This window comes from Copadichromis virginalis, linkage group LG22 (genome assembly GCF_057382275.1).
Source record: "Copadichromis virginalis isolate Kocher_CV1m ecotype Utaka linkage group LG22, C_Virginalis_male_GT1.1, whole genome shotgun sequence".
Taxonomy (NCBI): Eukaryota; Metazoa; Chordata; class Actinopteri; order Cichliformes; family Cichlidae; genus Copadichromis; species Copadichromis virginalis.
This window is the reverse complement of record NC_140638.1, coordinates 21,316,062-21,334,423: the sequence shown is the minus strand read 5'-3', so window position 1 is coordinate 21,334,423 and position 18,362 is coordinate 21,316,062. Positions and strand designations below refer to the sequence as shown.

At 41.4% G+C, this 18,362-nt stretch overlaps 1 protein-coding gene across 1 annotated transcript; it reads left to right on the top strand.

The window, feature by feature from the left end:
* The first annotated feature begins 15,764 nt into the window (after positions 1–15,764).
* Positions 15,765–17,705, top strand: npy (neuropeptide Y). Its single transcript, XM_085446106.1, has 4 exons — positions 15,765–15,873; positions 16,149–16,336; positions 17,191–17,280; positions 17,360–17,705. Exons 2-4 carry the CDS (start codon positions 16,149–16,151, stop codon positions 17,379–17,381), a joined length of 300 nt encoding a protein of 99 aa, XP_085302232.1. The 5' UTR covers positions 15,765–15,873; the 3' UTR covers positions 17,382–17,705.
* Positions 17,706–18,362: the final 657 nt, after the last annotated feature.

Genomic DNA, 18,362 nt, shown 5'->3' with positions numbered 1-18,362 from the left:
TGACAAACTGAAACACAGGGCTTAAATACATAGAGGGAGCAATCAGGGAATGGGCAACAGGAGGGAAACACAGCTGGGGCAAATCAGGCCTAACAAGACAAGGGGAAGCAAAACCAGACACATTAACATGAGACATGGACTTTCAAAGTAAAACAGGAAACATAACACAGACTCACAGGCAAGCACTATAACAAAGGGAACAGAGACGTGGGACCAGGGCAGACACAGACACTGACTGGACGTGGGGATACTGCAGACAGGGGAGACAGCAACTATGGAACACAGACAGAAAACCAGAACACTAAAACTCTAACCAAACCCCACCCAGAGAACCTAAACTAAGAATAATCCTAAAACCCATAAAGCAAAGCTAGAATATAATGAAATAACAAAATCAAAGAACCAAGAACACAAAACACTGGGTCGACGACCCAGGGACCCTAACAAAACCAGCATAATTTGAAATAGGTTATTTTTAATACTTCTGTGAAAATCCTGCGCAGTCAGTGACTGCCTGAAGTCTAGAACCCATGGAGATCATCAAATGCTCTTTTTCCTGCATGAGATGCTCAGTGACCTTCTGTTGCTGCTTTTGGGTGTATGTGCTTTGAGTTTGGTCTTCAGAAACTATAAAACACACTCTGTTGGGCTCAGATTGGATGACTGGCTTAGTCATTGAAGAATATCCCATTTCTGTGCATTGTGAAACTCTTCGGTTGCTCTTGCAGTATTCTTTGGGTCATTATCCATTTGCACTTTGACATGGTGTTCCAGTTTTGCAGTATTTGGCTGCATCTGTGCACACAGTATAGTCCTGTAGAAAGCTACTTTAAGCTGCAGTCTTATTCACAAGAGGTCGCCACAGGGGTAGCTCGCATGTTTGATTCGGCAGATTTTTTACCGTAGGTTGGCCTTCCTGATGTAACCCCAAAGGGATTTGTGTCTCCCCTTGGGATCGAACCAGAGATTTCCCGCTTATTAGGTGAATGTGTAAACCGCTTACTGCTATATTTAGATTAAGGAATCCACAGGCTATGTTTGCAGCCTGCACTGTGCATACTATCTGCATACAGTCACACCCTCATTTCTCTGCATATGCTATGGCTGTAATTTACAATCAGTTGATGCACTACTTTTGTTAAACCCCCTGAATTAAAAATCTGAAACTTCGAAAATCTGCACATCACATGTTGATTGTTTGATTTAAAATCTACCATGTGTGCAGAAGCAAGACTAAGGTTAAAAAAATGTCATTGGACTGCAAAGGTATGCCTTTTTCAGAGTTGAAGAACAAGCAGCTTGGTTCAAAGTGAAATCATTTCAGCTTTCACTGAAAAGTATGTCTTTGTCAGTGTCGTGACAAAGTGATATAATCAGCTGTCAGCAAAAGCTGTGACTAAATCCCACCATGCAACTGAACAATTACTGACAATACAGTATATCGGTTCAGTCAAAGAGCTGAGTGGGGGAACCACTGGCAACATTATTACGATGATCCAGATTTTGACACACTGTTTTTGTGAACTTTTAAGAAGACGAAACAATGCTTTATCAAGTAGATGTTGTCTGTTTTATAATGCTGTTTGTGCTGCCATGATGCATAAACCACGGTCCTCTTTATTTGGCGTCTCTGCTGAAACTCACAAGTGTGACTATGATGGTAAAAATTAAGATATGATGTATAATAATGGATTGCATTTATATAGCGCTTTTCGAGACCCTCAAAGCGCTTTACAATTCCACTATTCATTCACTCTCACACTGGTGGAGGCAAGCTACAGTTGTAGCCACAGCTCCCCTGGGGCAGACTGACAGAAGCGAGGCTGCCATATCAGCCCCTCTGGCCATCACCAGTAGACGGTAGGTGAAGTGCCTTGCACACAATGACCGAGACGGTCCGAGCCGGGGCTCGAACCGGCAACCTTCCGATTACAAGACGAACTCTTGAGCCACGATCGCCCTGAATGACTAAATTATTTATTTAGTCATCTTCAGTTGAATTATTATTAAAGTTATTTAAACTCAAATTAATCCAAAGGTCAACCTTTTTAAAGTATATAAGACTACAATTTTCCTAAAGTCTGTGTGTAATTGTATTAAACAACTGTGATCTCAGCAGTGGGCAAAATAAGTGCTATTAAGTTTTGTTTTGTTTTTTCCATAATCAAGCAGCCCTGGCAGCTTTCTCAAGAGCCACTCATCATCTACACGAGTGAGAGACTGAAGACATTTGTAACAGCAAACCAAAGATGAAAAATACAAGACTAAATTAAAACCTGCTCAGCTATCATTTTGAGTTTTACTCAATCACCATCATAACATTTTTCTAAGATTTGGAACCTGTTCACCAGCTATCTTTTTTCCTAAACTTTTCCACCCGTCTATCTTCTTCCAGTTTTCCTATTCAGGGTCATGGGGGCCTAAAACCTATGCCAGCTGTCATAAGAGGAAAGGAAGGATGCACCCTGGACAGGTCGCTGATCTATCACAGGGCCAACAAGTTGAGGGTTACGACCATTCTTGCTCACATTCACATCTATAGCCATTTTATAGTCATGTGAAAAAGAAAGTTTTCTCATGGGTGGTTCTTCTTTGTTTGAAGAATTTAAGGTCATTGTTTTCTGTGTGTCTTGATTGCTCTCTTAAATTGTGCCTTACAATGTTGCTTCAGCTCAAGGAGGTTTATGGACATTTGTATATACATAGCTCTTTCAAGGTCCAATGCATTTCACTCAGGTTCAGACCTGAACTTTTTACTGGACTACTGCAGGATCTTGACTTTTCCCCCCCCATTCATTCTGTTGTAGATTTGCAGCTGTACTTGGGATCATTGTCCATTTTCTTTAGCTATGGCCTTTTTAGTATACAGAGGAGTTCATGGTCAACTCAGGGATAACAAGCTGCCAAGGTCCCGTGGCTGCAAAACAAGCCAAAGTCATCTTCCCTCCACCACCGTGCTGACAGTAGGTGTGTTTGGTTTTCTCCAAAGTGACACAAAGGCCAAAGATTATTGTCACAAATGTTAGCATCTAATTGAGAGCTGTAGAGTCTGAGCTCGAGCACTTGGATTTTCTTTTACAATTTTTCTGAGCGTTGCATGGTTGGCCCTTGGGGTGAATTTCCTGGGATGTTCAGTTCTGGGAAGATTGGAAGTCATATTGAATGTTTTCCACTTCCAGAAATATATTTTCTATGAACTAGTGGTCCTTAAAGTTTAATTCCTAAAAATCTTATGGCAATGAATAGTCACTCTAACATTTAGTTATAAAACTGGTCAGTTTACGCATGTGAGCCATTTATGACTGACGTTTTCTTGTTGCGAAGAAGCCACCCACTCAACACATCACTAAAATAACAGCAGAATCACGGCGCTACGTGCTCACTGATGAGCGCAGTTTTTAATTTGCAGATAGATGTACTGTCTCCGATTGATTAATCCCATTCCTCACGGTAGATCAGGAATGATGAGAGTTGATTTAATCCATCCAGTGAATGACGATAGAAGCGGGTCATGTATTCTTCACTGACAGCCCACTTTCAAACGTCTTCAACCTAGAAACACAATTAATGAGGCTCCAAATGAGGATTTACTCCCACACAGATGTTCCTACTCTGATGATCGCAAGTCAAACTGGATCAGCATCCACATTGGCGGTGCCCAGTGAATTTCAAGTCACCTGTGTTGTAATGTTGGCATTACCTGAGGGAACTTGGCATGTGTTTGTGCGAGTTAGTGAGCTGAGCAGGTGGTCGTGGGGGAAAGAATGTTGGTCTGTGCTCGAAGGACGACATGGATGCACCTGGGTCTCAGCGGGCGAGTGTTTAAAAAGGAACCAAGAGGAATCTGAAATCTCAAAGCTGAAACTTCAGATTCAGAGTAAACAATGCCCATGGTATCAGGCTAAATAAAGCATGCACAGCTGTTTACACACTTCAAAATATTAATCGTGTTTCTCCTTTGCTACTTAGAAGAGAATCAAGCATTCTTAGAAAAACTTTACCTATTTACAGTGTTTGCTTATCGCAGAGTGGGATGGGGTGAGGCAGAGCAAGAGGTGAAAAACCTATTAATTTAAGAGGTAAAGGCCTGACGAATTAGTCTGGCACGATTACTATTTAGTGTAATTGCCTTTCCATAGCAACCTCGTTAAGGAGGCCACAGGTAATTTAGTTCAGAAACCTGTTGAGGGGAATGACTACTACACTTGACTCATCCCCATGGAAACCACGCCCTGCTTGACTGACAGATTCGACGCAACAAATCAAGAGACAAGAACGGAAGATTAAATTGGCAATTACTGCGCAAGAAGACACTTAATTACCCGTGTGACAGTTATCGTAAACAAAGACTGAATTAACTGGAGGTAAAGAACTCTTCCTGCAATTTCCCCACAGACAGAGGGGTAAAAAATATTCATGCAGAGGCACAGAGAAACACAACAGATAGGTTCTGACACATCATTAAAAAAAAACACTTACATGCTAAGTTAGAATCTAGGGATACAATTTTGAAGAGAATTCCCAAAATGATGCTAAGAACTCAGAGAGAGTCTATTATAACCACTTTACAAAGGGTGTAAAACAGTACCGTGCAAAATATTTGGGAAAATTAATTAATGTGGCATGTTTTCAAATTATTGCAATGGATATTTCTTATTTAACTTGCTGCATAGAAAGTGCATGACCTGCACTTTTAGCAGGAAAGAAATCTCTGGCAGAACCAGGCTTAGGAAGGCCAGCCATCTGCCACAATCAGTTGAGGATGAAAGGAGGAAGACAGCCTATGTGTACTGCTATTTATTAGCTAAAATCATGGCTTTTTGACATAAACAATAAATTGAATGAATGCATGTGTATATCCAAGGTTGCGTCTTGGCTCTTCCTGTGTTGACTTTCAGAAAAACCAGAGGTGACCAGAGGTAATAAAAGAAACAAATACTGTCAAGATCTGGCTGAGAAACTGCAGGATGTAAGGGCACACCTATACATTAGCATCTTAGCAATCATACTAGTAATTAGCATGCTGGCACGAATGACCTGCTTTATTACCTGTTTTACTTTACATTTACTCAATGAATATCACATCATGTTGTGGAAGATTTTAAACTAGTGATTGGAACTATAAACTCATTATGAGATACTTACTGAACACAAATCAAATGAGCAGTAAGGTGATTTTCTCATAGACTTCCACATAACCAGGATTTTTGTAACAGAAGAGTTGCCCCCTGCTGGCCATTAGTAAAAATGCAGGTTTAAAGCTTTTTCAAAGTGGCTTCATGTTACAGACCAGGGGCTACTTCTACCTTTCACACACAGTTTATGGTTTTGTAACTATACTGGCCTTCTGGCTTTGAGGCTAACCACCACACCATTGTGCTGCCCAAAACTGAAGAGAAAAATGCTAAATCATAACACAAGTATTTCAATTTCAGTTTGTTTATTTATTTAAAAGGTACAGTGCAATTCACTTCCAATACAGAGCATGGAAATGATTTTCACTTGTTCCACTTTTGCATCCACAATGCACAAACAAGATTTACATTGTTCAATTACATATTAAATATATTTATATAATAAATAATATATAATTCAGAATCAGAATCAGAATACTTTATTGATCCCTGGGGGAAATTATTTTTTGTTACAGTGCTCCATTTTAAACCAACATTAAGACAAGACAGACAATACGCTAACTAAGAATAGTACAATATATACATATATATACATACATACATACATACATAAGTCACTTATAAATAAATATTTGGAAAAGAAACATGTGTAGCTGTAGCAGCAAACAGTGTGTTAAGTGGATGCGTTGTACAGGGAGATGGCCACAGGCAGGAATGATTTCCTGTGTCGTTCAGTGGTGCTTTTCGGTAATCTCAGTCTCTCACTGAACGAGCTCCTGTGACTGACCAACATGTCATGGAGTGGGTGGGAGGTGTTATCCAACATTGTCTTTATCTTGGACAGCATCCGCCTCTCCGACACCACCTTGAGGGAGTCCAGCTCCATCCCCACAACATTGCTGGCCTTACGGATCAGTTTATTAAGTCTGTTGGCATCTGCGACCCTCAGCCTGCTCCCCCAGCATGCAACAGCATAGAGGATCGCACTGGCCACAACAGACTCAAAGAAAATCCTCAGCATTTTCTGGCAGATGTTGAAGGACCTCAGTCGCCTCAAAAAATAGAGACGACTCTGGCCCTTCCTGTAAAGTGCTGTGGTGTTTTTAGCCCAGTCCAGTTTATTGTCAATGTGTACTCCAAGGTATTTATAGTCCTCCACAATGTCAACACTGACCCCCTGGATTGAAACAGGGGTCAAGTGTTTCCTGGTCTTCCTGACGTCCACGATCAGTTCCTTGGTCTTTGCCACGTTGAGCTGCAGATGATTCTGCTCACACCACGTGACAAAGGAGTCGACCACAGCCCGGTACTCTGTCTCATCATCCCTGCTGATGCATCCAACCACCGCAGAGTCATCAGAAAACTTCTGAAGATGGCAGGTCTCTGTGCAGTGGCTGAAGTCTGTGGTGTAGAGGGTGAAGAGGAAGGGGGAGAGGACAGTCCCCTGTGGTGCCCCTGTGTTGCTAATCACCTTGTCAGACACACACTGTGGGAGACGTACATATTGTGGTCTTCCTGTCAGGTAATCAACAATCCAGGACACCAGAGAAGCATCCACCTGCATCGCTGCTAACTTATCACCCAGGAGGGTCGGCCTGATGGTGTTGAAAGCACTGGAAAAGTCAAAAAACATGACCCTCACAGTGCTCGCCGGCTGGTCCAGATGGGTGTAGACACGATTGAGCAGGTAGATGATGGCGTCCTCTGTTCCGAGACGAGGCTGATAAGCGAACTGAAGGGGATCCAGATGTGGTCTTACTATGGGTCGCAGCTGGTCCAGGATGAGCCTTTCCAGGGTCTTCATGATGTGGGAGGTCAGTGCCACGGGCCTGTAATCCTGGGGGCCACTGGGACGAGGCGTCTTTGGTACAGGGACGAGGCATGATGTCTTCCACATCACCGGGACCCTCTGCAGACTCAGACTCAGCATAAACAGTTTATGAAAGACTCCACACAGCTGGGGGGCACAGGTCTTGAGGACAAGGGGACTCACTCCGTCTGGTCCAGCAGACTTGCCTGAGTGAAGTCTCCTCATTTGCATCTCAACCTGGTATTGAGTGAAGGTGATGGGTGGGGGAGGGGTGTCAGGAATCTCACAGGAGGCAACATGTGAAGAGAGAGGCTGGCACAGTGATGTGGCTCTGGATTCCAGGCTGACTGCAGGTGAGGTTGTGGGGGTGGGAGCAGACACTGTGGTGTCGAATCTATTGAAAAACAGATTCAACTCGTCGGCTCTATTCTCACCTCCCTCAGCTCCCCTGCTGTTGGTTGGCCTGAATCCAGTGATGGTCTTCATGCCCCTCCACACCTCTCTCATGCTGTTCTGCTGGAGTTTCCACTCCAGCTTCCTCCTGTAATTGTCCTTAGCCTCTCTGATCTTGTCCTTTAGTAACACCTGGATCTTCCTCACCTCCTCTTTGTTGCCCCCTCTGAAAGCCCTCTTCTTGTTGTTGAGGAGGGCTTTGATGTCCTTAGTCACCCACGGCTTGTTATTTGGGTAACAATGAACAGTCTGAGCTGGAACAATGGAGTCGGTGCAGAAAGTTATGTAGCCTGTGATACACTCAGTAAGCCCATTGATGTCCTCGGCGTGAGGCTCACAGAGTGTTTCCCAGTCGGTCACCTCGAAACAGCCCTGTAGTTCCGCTATTGCCTCCTCTGACCACCTCCTAACAGTCCTGGTGGTCACAGGTTCCCTCCTCACAATTGGCACATAGCGGGGGGTGAGGTGAATCAGGTTATGATCTGACCTACCAAGTGGGGGGAGGGAGGAGGAGCTGTATGCATCCTTGACGTTAGCATACAGTAAGTCTAAAGTTTTCTCTCCCCTGGTGGGACAGTCCACATATTGTTTGAATGTTGGTAGTGTATTGTCCAGTGATACATGGTTGAAGTCACCCGAGATCACAATAAAGGCACTCGGGTGCTGAGTCTGTAGCCGAGCTATGGCAGAGTGGATAGTGTCACATGCAGCTGTGGGGTTAGCAGAGGGGGGAACATAATTCATGAGTAAATGATTAACATAATGGTCCTCCTTATCTAGCATGTGACAATTTACTCTCACCAAATCTAATGGTTGGAATGTCCCATAATGTGAGAGTCCAATTTAATGTAGACCTACTACTACACAAACATACAGTATTATTAGTATGATATTATGTTTATGGATATGTAGTGAGATCTATAGTTCCCTAGTTTACCATTTTAGTTATTCATTAATAATCTGATTACTAAATTATTTTCTAACATCTTCAACCCAAGACTTTCAGTGTGGCAGGCCAGTCTTTTTCCATGAATCCTCTCCTGATTACCAAAAGAATCTGAAGAGCTTTTTTCTGTTCTTACTTGAAGAAAACAGAGTAATGTGTAAGAGGAATGAAAAAAAAAATCAGAATTTCATGAATCTAAGGCATAGATGTGTGTGTTTCCTCTCTTTTGTGGTAGAAACAGTGGGAAATTGACTTCATAGATGCTGTGCTTCGATCTCCTCCTGTGTCGACAGACTCGGGAGGGGGGTGGCGAGTGAGGTGAGAGAAATGGATTTTGCTTTTTCGTAAGACACTGTGATAACAGAGTCAAAGGTATTGTATAACTAATGATTGTTTGGCTAGCACGTGTTTACACACAAGCAGCTACACACACCCACACACTCATTCATAAATATATGAACACTGATGGAGTTCATATGAGTTTAAACAAATACACAAAGTAGCCAGTGATAGAGACGAATTAGTGTTACTAGTGTTGCTGTTATTGATTCAACCTAGCAATGAGGCACTTATAAATGCTAGGATACCATGAAAGCTATAAGTCAATGATAAAGGACAGTAGGGTTTCCACAATTTGTTTTTCAGTAACAATGTAAAGTAACAGGAGGCCCAGAATATAAAATATCTAAAATTATAGCTGTCAAGGCAGGACAGAGCCTAAGGTTCGCTGTAGACTCACTCTTGTCCTTTCTCTTGATTGAGAGTTTCCACAAAACTGTAGCTCTTTTTTCTCTTAAAGTCAGGTAAATTATACACGCACAAAAAGAAAATCCATTGACTTTACACTGTTTGTGTTTATATAACACTTAATAAAAGTAAATAAAAGTTACAAAGCGCCTAATAATAATAAAAGCAACAAATATGCATTTTTAAAGTTCAGATTTGAAAGAGGTTACAGAGTTTGCCCACCTAAGATCTGCCTCCAGAATATTCCACATCTGTGGGGCCTGAACTTCAAATGCTCCAAGACTTTTAGTTGGGACCAGTGCAGGTTTATGTCAGCATCTCACAGATATAGGCTGGAGTCTGAACCTGTAGCACTTAATAAAAGCAGCAGTAAAATCTTGAAATCAATTCTAAAACTAACAGTTAACTGGCCTGCATGGACTGATGTAATGTAGTTTACTCCTTTTGCTGCATGTTAAAAGCCTAGCAGCAGATTTTGACAACTTAACTGATGCCTATATATATGAATTTATTTATTTTAAAGGGACAGCGTAAAGTAAATATGCGAGAAAACCAAAAACCTACTTTTTGTCTGTACTCCCTGGCAGGTCAGACAAAAACAATAATAAATTTAATAAACCATCAGGTAATGTACAACAATTTGGTCCAAAAACCAAATACATATTTACAACAGTACATAAAATTACAGCATGAAATTTCATAGTACAATAAGAAAACACAAAACAACAAAATATCAAAAAATAAAAACATGAAAGACAGCATATATTAGCATGCAATTAACGATCACAAATCTAAAATCTGTGTCAGATGATTGAATCTAGTCTTAATTTTAAAGATAGTACGCAGAGAATACATTTCAATTTTGGGAAATGTCCCATTTATCCTCAGATCTCTCAGTTAAGTATAGGGTTGCCTTGCATCAGCTAATTAGCTTAGCATAAAAACTAGGAAGACTGGAAAACACCTATCTGACACGCTGATGAATTACTAGTGATTGTATTTTCTCTTGTAAAATGTTTCTTGACCTTGTTATTGGTGTGAATCCACCCTTTTTGGCCATTTGTAATCATCTTAAACAACCAATGTAACAACTATGTTAAACATTAGCTGTACACTGGCTAACAACAAGTGCTGTGACCCTCTCTGTGGGCCTGTGCTTGTGTGTTTGTGCTCAGCTCAAACTCTGCATATACAGTAAAACACTCTTTAATTAAATAAATGAGATATAATGGGTTAATTAGTGAGCTTTAGTGGATTTGCTGCCTTTGAACAGAGACTAAGCTAAGCTAACCAGCCTAGCTTTACATGGATTTACATTTAATAGACAGCTGTGGGATCTTCCTATTTAAGAAGCAACAAAGGAAACAAGCATGTTTCCCACAGCAGTTCATTTTAAAGCACATTACGCATTTGCCATTATAAGAGGTCAAAACATTTAGCCTAGATGAGAATAATATCTCCCTTGTCTTAAGACTTAGCCCAATTTTAAGCCTCTTAAAGTGCAGTACTATTTTGTATCATTAATCCTAAGTAAATAAATTATGCAAGAAACAGCACTTAAACTCAAACATCTTTATAAGCAGTTTTACTTATAATATTGCACTTGTTGTAAAAGAAATTCCCACTGTTTTAGTGTGAACATCTGTATTCACAGTAGCCTAACCATGCATTATGCTACCCTAATAATAACATTAAATCTGCAGATGCTTTTAATGTACAAAATAAGTATCGGGGCATAGTCAGTGGCTGATTCACAGTGAATGTGAACGTCATGAATGCAGCACATTCTCTTTATGCTTTGCCTACTAATGCATTGTTTACACACTATTACCAGGCGTCTTCTATATGGTATCTAATAAGTTGGTAAAATATTTTAACATATATTTACAGCTACAGTATAATAAATGGATGGATAAGTACTGTCAATGTATTCAGTAGACATACTAATATGTTAAATAGTTATGATTTGGAAATTGTGACGTCATTCATTTGATTGTGTGTCTTGTGTTTAAATACATACGTTTTAAAAGAATTAAAAGAATCAATTTTAATTGTTGTTTAAGGTTATTTTTTGTCACTCTGCCACTCAAAAAAATATTAAAACCTCGCCAAAATGACTCAGATAAATTCAATTCAATGTGACAGCAGACATAACAGTGACGCACACAGACTGCCGTGGTCTTACACAGGTTGTAACATTTATTAAACTAAAGTTTAGGGCCCTTTGACGTGTTACAGGTTTCATCAGGTTTCCTAATATAAAAGCTCAGGACTCCCACCTGCACACCTGAGCCGAACCAACCTGTCACAGCTTGCTAGCGTGACCTTCTGTTCATCTGTCTCTCAAAAGACCTTATATGATGCTTCTCTTGACATGACACTGGTGCTGCTTTCACCCCAGAAGCAGATGAGACACACTTGCAAACACCCATACAGATACAGACGCATACTCACACAGATCAGAGGAGACAGCAAGGAGCGCTGACAGACAAGGTTAAGACAGGTAAATTAAAATGAGTGAAAGCAGTTTGACTCTTAAAGCAGTGGGTGTTTAATAAGGAGAAGAAGAAATGAATAAACAGAAGAAGAAATTAATGTTTCCTCTATGAGGGTTGTCAGTATTGTATTTTCTGTGATCTGAAAGTAGAGGAGAAGCTTAGGTTTCTTTGAGATGTTGCATAATTGCCTACAAAGACTGTCAGTTAATGTCAAAGCCAAGACAAAGAAGAACCATTTGTGGATATGCTTCTATGAAGATTGTTCAGCAGAAATCTTTCTGTAAAACTATTGTTAACTTAAATGTCACCTAATGTAAGTCAATTGTTATTATGATGAAGCAGAGCTATATAAGCAACAATCAGACTTTGTTAAAGTCGCTAATCCAGTGCCTTGGTTTATTTAATCGATGACAAACCACAATCCTCTGCAATGGCGCTCAAATCACCTTCAGTTTGCAGCTAAACCGGGAGCTGCCGTGCCCTATCTAAGTAATAGTAGTGCTTGCTTACCACAAGTCACCATTGCACAATAGTGTAGTCAAAAGCAGCAATTTAGATGTCAGAGTTGTATGTAAAAATGCCGTTATAGCCAAAGAAAGCACAAAGCTGCAATGGGATTTGGCCTGTTTGCATGCAACTGCCTGACAGAGACGACGCACATAGCCTGCTTGTGCTGCTCGTGCGCTCGTACACACTGTAAATTTGAAAAGTGTCATTCAGAGCAGCCGAAAATTGCGAGCCTTTTCATCTCTACAAATCCCGGGAGAGAACTTATTGTACAAACCAGGAGGCTGATGAGAGGAGGAGAAAACAAATTTGCATTTAAACAGCTTGCTCTCTGAAGGAGTCAGTCTCCACAGAGCCGATTTCTGATAATGCCAGCTCTTCATTAAATTATTTTCTGCAGCGGTTACCTTAAAGGTGCTGCATTGATACATCATTGTTAACTTAATTGCAGGTATTTTTTTAATTTGTCTAATTAGCCAGCATAACTGGGACTGTATTAGGCTGATTGGTAGCCATCTTTCTAATAGCACTGATATTATTAGTGCTGATGCTAACATAAAAGAATGATCACATTTCCCCTGAACTCTCTTAGCCCTGTCACTTAACCATTTTTCTCCCCCTGAGTTTGAAGAACGGTGCCCTCGTCCTCTTCCTTTTCCTCTTTTGTGATGTACAGAAATTCACCAGATTTCCTCCAATATCTGACCTGGTTGTCAGAGCTTTTTTAATTATAGATCATGATGTAAATATTTAATGAACAGAACACTGGATGAGACTGTTATAACCCCAAGCACAGACTAATCCTCTGTATGTGCAGTAAGAAAGAAGCCGCAAATAAGCAAAGATGTCACTGGCAAAATGTCTCCTAATTGCATACTTGTTAGCTAATTATTTTTGATCCCCTGTCTCACCTTAGATGTAAAATGATAAGGCTGGTGGTGTTATATATTGTTCTTACTGTTAAAAAAAATAGTCTTTAAATAATGAATTAAAGACATAGCCCTTTTGTTTTTTTAAATGGATATCTAGAAGAAAAGTTCAAGCAGGACTAAATGCATTTGTTGGGGACTATTTTCACCTGTGTATTAATAAATACTTTTGACAGTGATTTACAATAGCACCCTTTTACACCCATCAAACCTGTCCAGTGTGAATTGCACTGCAGAGTTTTCTCACAATTAATGTCTCTGATTCACTTAAACTGCATTGCATTTCCATCCAGCTTTCAATCAAGCAGCAGAGGGGGACTTCATGTAGTGGTGTGCTATTCGCCACTTGTTATATTTTCCCTGAGTTTATCTACCGAGCTTCTCTTTCTATATGTCTAAAGGCTCTTTGACTCTTGCTGGCAAGGATGCGTGCTGTTTCAAAAGCTCAAAGGTATCCCTAAAGACACCGATTTGTCTGCGCGTGTCTCCTAATCCACTGTCTGACAGGCATATTTAGTTTGGGATTCATCCACTGCCTCAAAGGAAGTTCTTTGGGTTCAAATTTTAGGCCTGCATAGGAATATTTTTGAGTTGCTGTTTAATGCTCTCAAAAATATAAGCCACACTAAAAGTCAATTTCTGTCCCTAGAGGAACAATCCACATGAATATTCCCCCCTGATTGGACCTAAAGGTAACTACATGTACCTTTCTAAGGGCCAAACAAGACTAAGAAATGCTTTACAAAATGCCAATCCTGTTCTGAATTAATCAAAAAGCTAAACTAATGGAAGCCCATGTACCTCATTAAGAAATAAGAGAATAAAATAGAAAAATGTCACCTGAAGACCAAGACTTCTCTCTGTAAAAACTAAACCATACAAATAACTACACCCTGTCCAGGGTACAACAGCAGTACCTCACATGGTATGACCCCAGAGACCTCTAAAAGTACAATATAGTACAGGAGCAAATGCTGAATGCTCCACATCTTTGTATGGAAATGTACTGATTGGCTCTAATTCACTTTGGTGCAAACTGAAAGATCTCAACAACATTGCATCCAGTGAATTCATGATCACACAGTCATGTTTCCCAGTGGATGAGTGATCCCATGACTTCATCTGTAAGCATCGCCAGGAAGCCTGCGTTTTCTCTTCGGAGCTGTACACTTTCTAAACACCTGCTGGATGGATCAGCAAACTTTTTCACAGGCATGCACGGATCCTAGATGACTAATCTCTATCAAGGTGATGCCCTGGCTTTTTCCTTTAGTGCCACCATTAGCGGTGAGATGTTTTAGTTCCTTTAACGTTTTATCTAGTGCCATTATCGGGTCAAAAACTTAAAAGTCCACCCCCCGCCTTTTTAATCAAGCAGACACTATTTGACCTCTCAACTTTGTCGGAGTGCTTTAGACATCTGCTCCACTCACACAAGTCAGACACCTACGTATACGTGCAAGCTGTTTCCTTGAAAACGTTGTTATACCTGATGAAGTGCTCTCTTTGCGCGCACGCATGCCCTGAGGAGGACTGAAAGTTCTCATTCCTGCCTGCGATCATGACGATTTGGTCATGACTCTGTGCTCCACACTCTCTCACTTGTGCCCCATCCCTCATCTCCCCTCTTAGCATCCTGTGTTACACAAAAACCTCTTAACGCATCCTCTGCGCAACTTAAAAAAGCAGCACTGCTGAAGAATACTGATTTTGACAGATTATACGGCTGCGGGCTGGTATACAAAAGGATTATGAATGGGAGGTAAATGAAGCACTCGGTGATACAGATTCATTTGAAGTGCTATTTGGGTTTTCTTATTAAGTGGGTTCCTTGGAGATTGGGCTCTTCTTTGGCTGACGTGTCGTGACATTCACATTTAGGGCTTTTGTTCACGTTGAGAGTCACAGTCTCATTTCATCTGAGGGAATAACGGCAAAATGAAATTAGTGGACTGATTCAGTCAAATGGCGCTCATGCACATGTGAGTCGGTTTGAGGTCTTTTTATTCCAGATCAGCCGAGGGCGCCGTCACAGGAGTTTCTTTCGTGAGGAGGCCTTCTATAGAGGAATCATTTGAAGTTCGCCCACAGTGTTGCATTACTGCCACTCTTTTGTGACTTCAAATGGGATTATTGATCTCATTATGTAGAAGAATCACTACTTGATTGTGAAATTGTTTACCTTCTTCCTCCACAGAGGAGCTGACGTGTGTATCAGCCTGTCTGTGTGACAGTGTGTGTTTAAATGCAGCTCTGTGTGTGTGTGTGTGTGTGTGTGTGTGTGTGTGTGTGTGTGTGTGTGTGTGTGTGTGTGTGTGTGTGTGTGCAATAAAAATATTGTTACATTAATAACAAGTCAAGATAATCCAAGCATATTTCCAATAGGAAAATTGTCCATTAGATGCGTAACTATGCACTTGCTGTGGACCTTTTAGAATTTAATTATCCTGTAGCAATAATTATGTTATGCTCCTTCATAGACATGACTTGTCTTAATTGGTTTGGATTATAAAATACCATCGTATCACCAGGGTTGGCTAAAGTCTGGAAAAACCATCCCTAAAACTGCTTGTTATTAACGCACTCTGTTTCTACTTTCCGTTGTTATTTTGCATCTATTAAACTAATGGGAAGAGCTTCAAATACTCAATATAAAAAAACACTCGCGCTAATGACAGCATCAGCGGTGACGTTCACGCGAAGAAAGGCAAAGATAGCGCTGCTCTGACGCGCTTTTCTGCAACGCGTCTGGCGCACACATATAAACCGCCGCGCGCACCAAGCGCTCAGAAGAGAAAAGGAGACGCCACAGGACAGCGCGCAGATCTCGCTCTAACCCTTGGGGAAAGTAAGTATGTAAATATTAGGTTGACATGATATTATTTCAGCTTTTTAAAGTCTCTCCGTAGCACTTCTAATGCGTATCTACTGGGTATGCCATGAAAGTCCTGGTTTCTGGAATACTAACCTTGTTTGCAGTAAAAATAAATAAATAAAAAAAATGCTTTGTTTGTTTTCAGAAAGAAATTTATCCAGAATAAATGACAAATCCAAGAAATTTACAGCACAGCATAACAGGTGTCCACTGATGTTAATTAACTGTTCTGTACTTCACTCTGCCAGATGCATCCTAACTTGGTAAGCTGGCTGGGGACTCTGGGGTTCCTGCTGTGGGCGCTGGTCTGCTTGGGCGCCTTGACGGAGGCATACCCGGTGAAACCAGAGAACCCCGGGGAGGACGCCCCCGCGGAGGAGCTGGCCAAGTACTACTCAGCCCTGAGACATTACATCAACCTCATTACAAGACAGAGGTGGGCGGACTAATTAAACCTCCCAATAGAATAGAATTGAACATAACAGAGTACTTATTGTTTACTCATTATTTCTTTCCTCTTCAAATGCTGCCCCCACTGTTCTTTTATTTTTTATAAAATAATTTTTAATAAATCTATTTTAGTGGGACTATTTCATTTTATCTCAAAACGTTGTTATACCCTGGGCTGAAATGCCATAAGTTACACGGGTAAAGGCAATAACACGTCTTTTTTTTTTCTTCTATTTCTCTGGTATCTTCCAACTGGTCAAACTGATCAGTAAGGAAACTGAGTTTTTCTGACAGTGCTTGTCATGTCATTCAAAGCCAGGAGGCTATAAGCTGGCAGTCCGGTGGAATTTTACTTGTTGGAGTTATCTGAACCTTGCAGGTCTTGTAGATTATTCGTTCTCTCTTGTGACAGAGCAGATATCGCCTGCTGCCCATTTACCACTGATTTTTTTTTTAAGAAAGGAAGGAAGAAAGAAAGAAAAAGAAAAGAAAGTCCAGACTGTCACCGTGCAGTGGCAAGTCACCCGCTGTTCTTGGCTTTCAGCTGTCAGTGGGCTGGATACCTCTGCAGGCGTTAAGCCACCCAGAGGGACAAATGCGCCGTCACGTCTTATCTTTTCAGGCAAATGTGACCACCTGCGATGGAACTCCTATCTGAGCCTGCTGGGTCTGATTCTGCACAGATTTCTCTCAGCTCATGACTGGACATATGACTCAAGGACACAGCGAGATATGACTTAGAGTTGTTCGCTCGTAATTGGACAAAGAAATTTATATTTATTGTTATTCATTTTAAGCTCGCCCTTTTTAATTCCTTCTTTCCATCTCGCTCTGCTCCAGGTATGGGAAGAGATCCAGTCCTGAGATTCTGGACACACTGGTCTCAGAGCTGCTGCTGAAGGAAAGCACAGACACGCTTCCACAGTCAAGGTATGCGTTTAAAGGCGCAACTTTTCTGTCGTCGTATTTGTGTCTCGATCTTTACACCTCTCTGTCTCCGTGTCTCCAGATATGACCCATCACTGTGGTGATGCTGCCATCCCTCTCGTCTCGCTCACTGCTGTCCCGCCAGCGCTGACATTCTGACCTCTACATGTCCGTCACTTACGTCCTACACCAAACGAACACCACGCCTCTGCCCTCCTTTCGCCTCCATGAGCCGCAACGTATATATCCAACCCCTCTTCCTTACGCATCAGCCACACCCAACACTGCTTGAAGTCTGTGCCATAAAACTGTAAATACTTGATTCTGAGTCGTCATCTGTGCAACATGATCGTAAAGTGGAGGAGGGGGGGTCTGCTGATTGTATTGTATATTTGTGCTATTAAAGATTCACTGTTTGAACAAAGGCATCCCCTGGTATCTGTTTGACGAGTGACACGATGACAGTGTTGTATATTATTTGCAAAAAGTAATCAGAGGGCTTTAATGAGGGCTTTAAGGGAGGTCTTGTTTTCAAAGCTGATCATCAGAAACTGTTTGTCACCCATGAAGAGATCGGGTTCGGACTTGCTGTGCCACACCTTGTCTTCCAGTTACTGTAGCAGCTGGTGAAGCTCTATGAGACAGGGTAATTGGGCAGGGAAGCGAGTTAAACCGAGTTAAGCACGCACAGTCCAGTTGAATTCAAAATTGAATGGCTAATGGCGCTCTCTTGTGGCCGCACATATAAGTACATCATCTCAAACTACATAGTGGAGGTGGTGTTGTGTTGTGTGTGTGTGTGTGGGGGGGGGGTAATTTCCAGGAGCACTATTGCAATTATCCGAGCGGTTAGGTGCCACAGCCTGACACCCAATCAGATCTGAGAGTACAAATTAAGTCGTGAAGAGGCACTGCAGATACGCAATCCTCTGAAATACACTGAAGGAGAACTGTTCAAACAGGACCAGCGAGTGAGTTCAGTTCAGAGTGGTTGCTCAACATTTCAAAACATTTCAAAACTAGTTTTTCACCAGTTAGCAGCAGGCCTCAGAGTGAAGACGTTAAATCTACGCCCTGCTTTCTCT

Excerpts from the sequence above, each read along its gene's own strand:
- npy (XM_085446106.1), top strand. The coding sequence starts at position 16,149 with ATGCATCCTAACTTGGTAAGCTGGCTGGGGACTCTGGGGTTCCTGCTG. Across the intron at positions 16,337-17,190 it reads AACCTCATTACAAGACAGAG|GTATGGGAAGAGATCCAGTC; the intron begins GTGGGCGGACTA and ends GCTCTGCTCCAG. Across the intron at positions 17,281-17,359 it reads GACACGCTTCCACAGTCAAG|ATATGACCCATCACTGTGGT; the intron begins GTATGCGTTTAA and ends CCGTGTCTCCAG.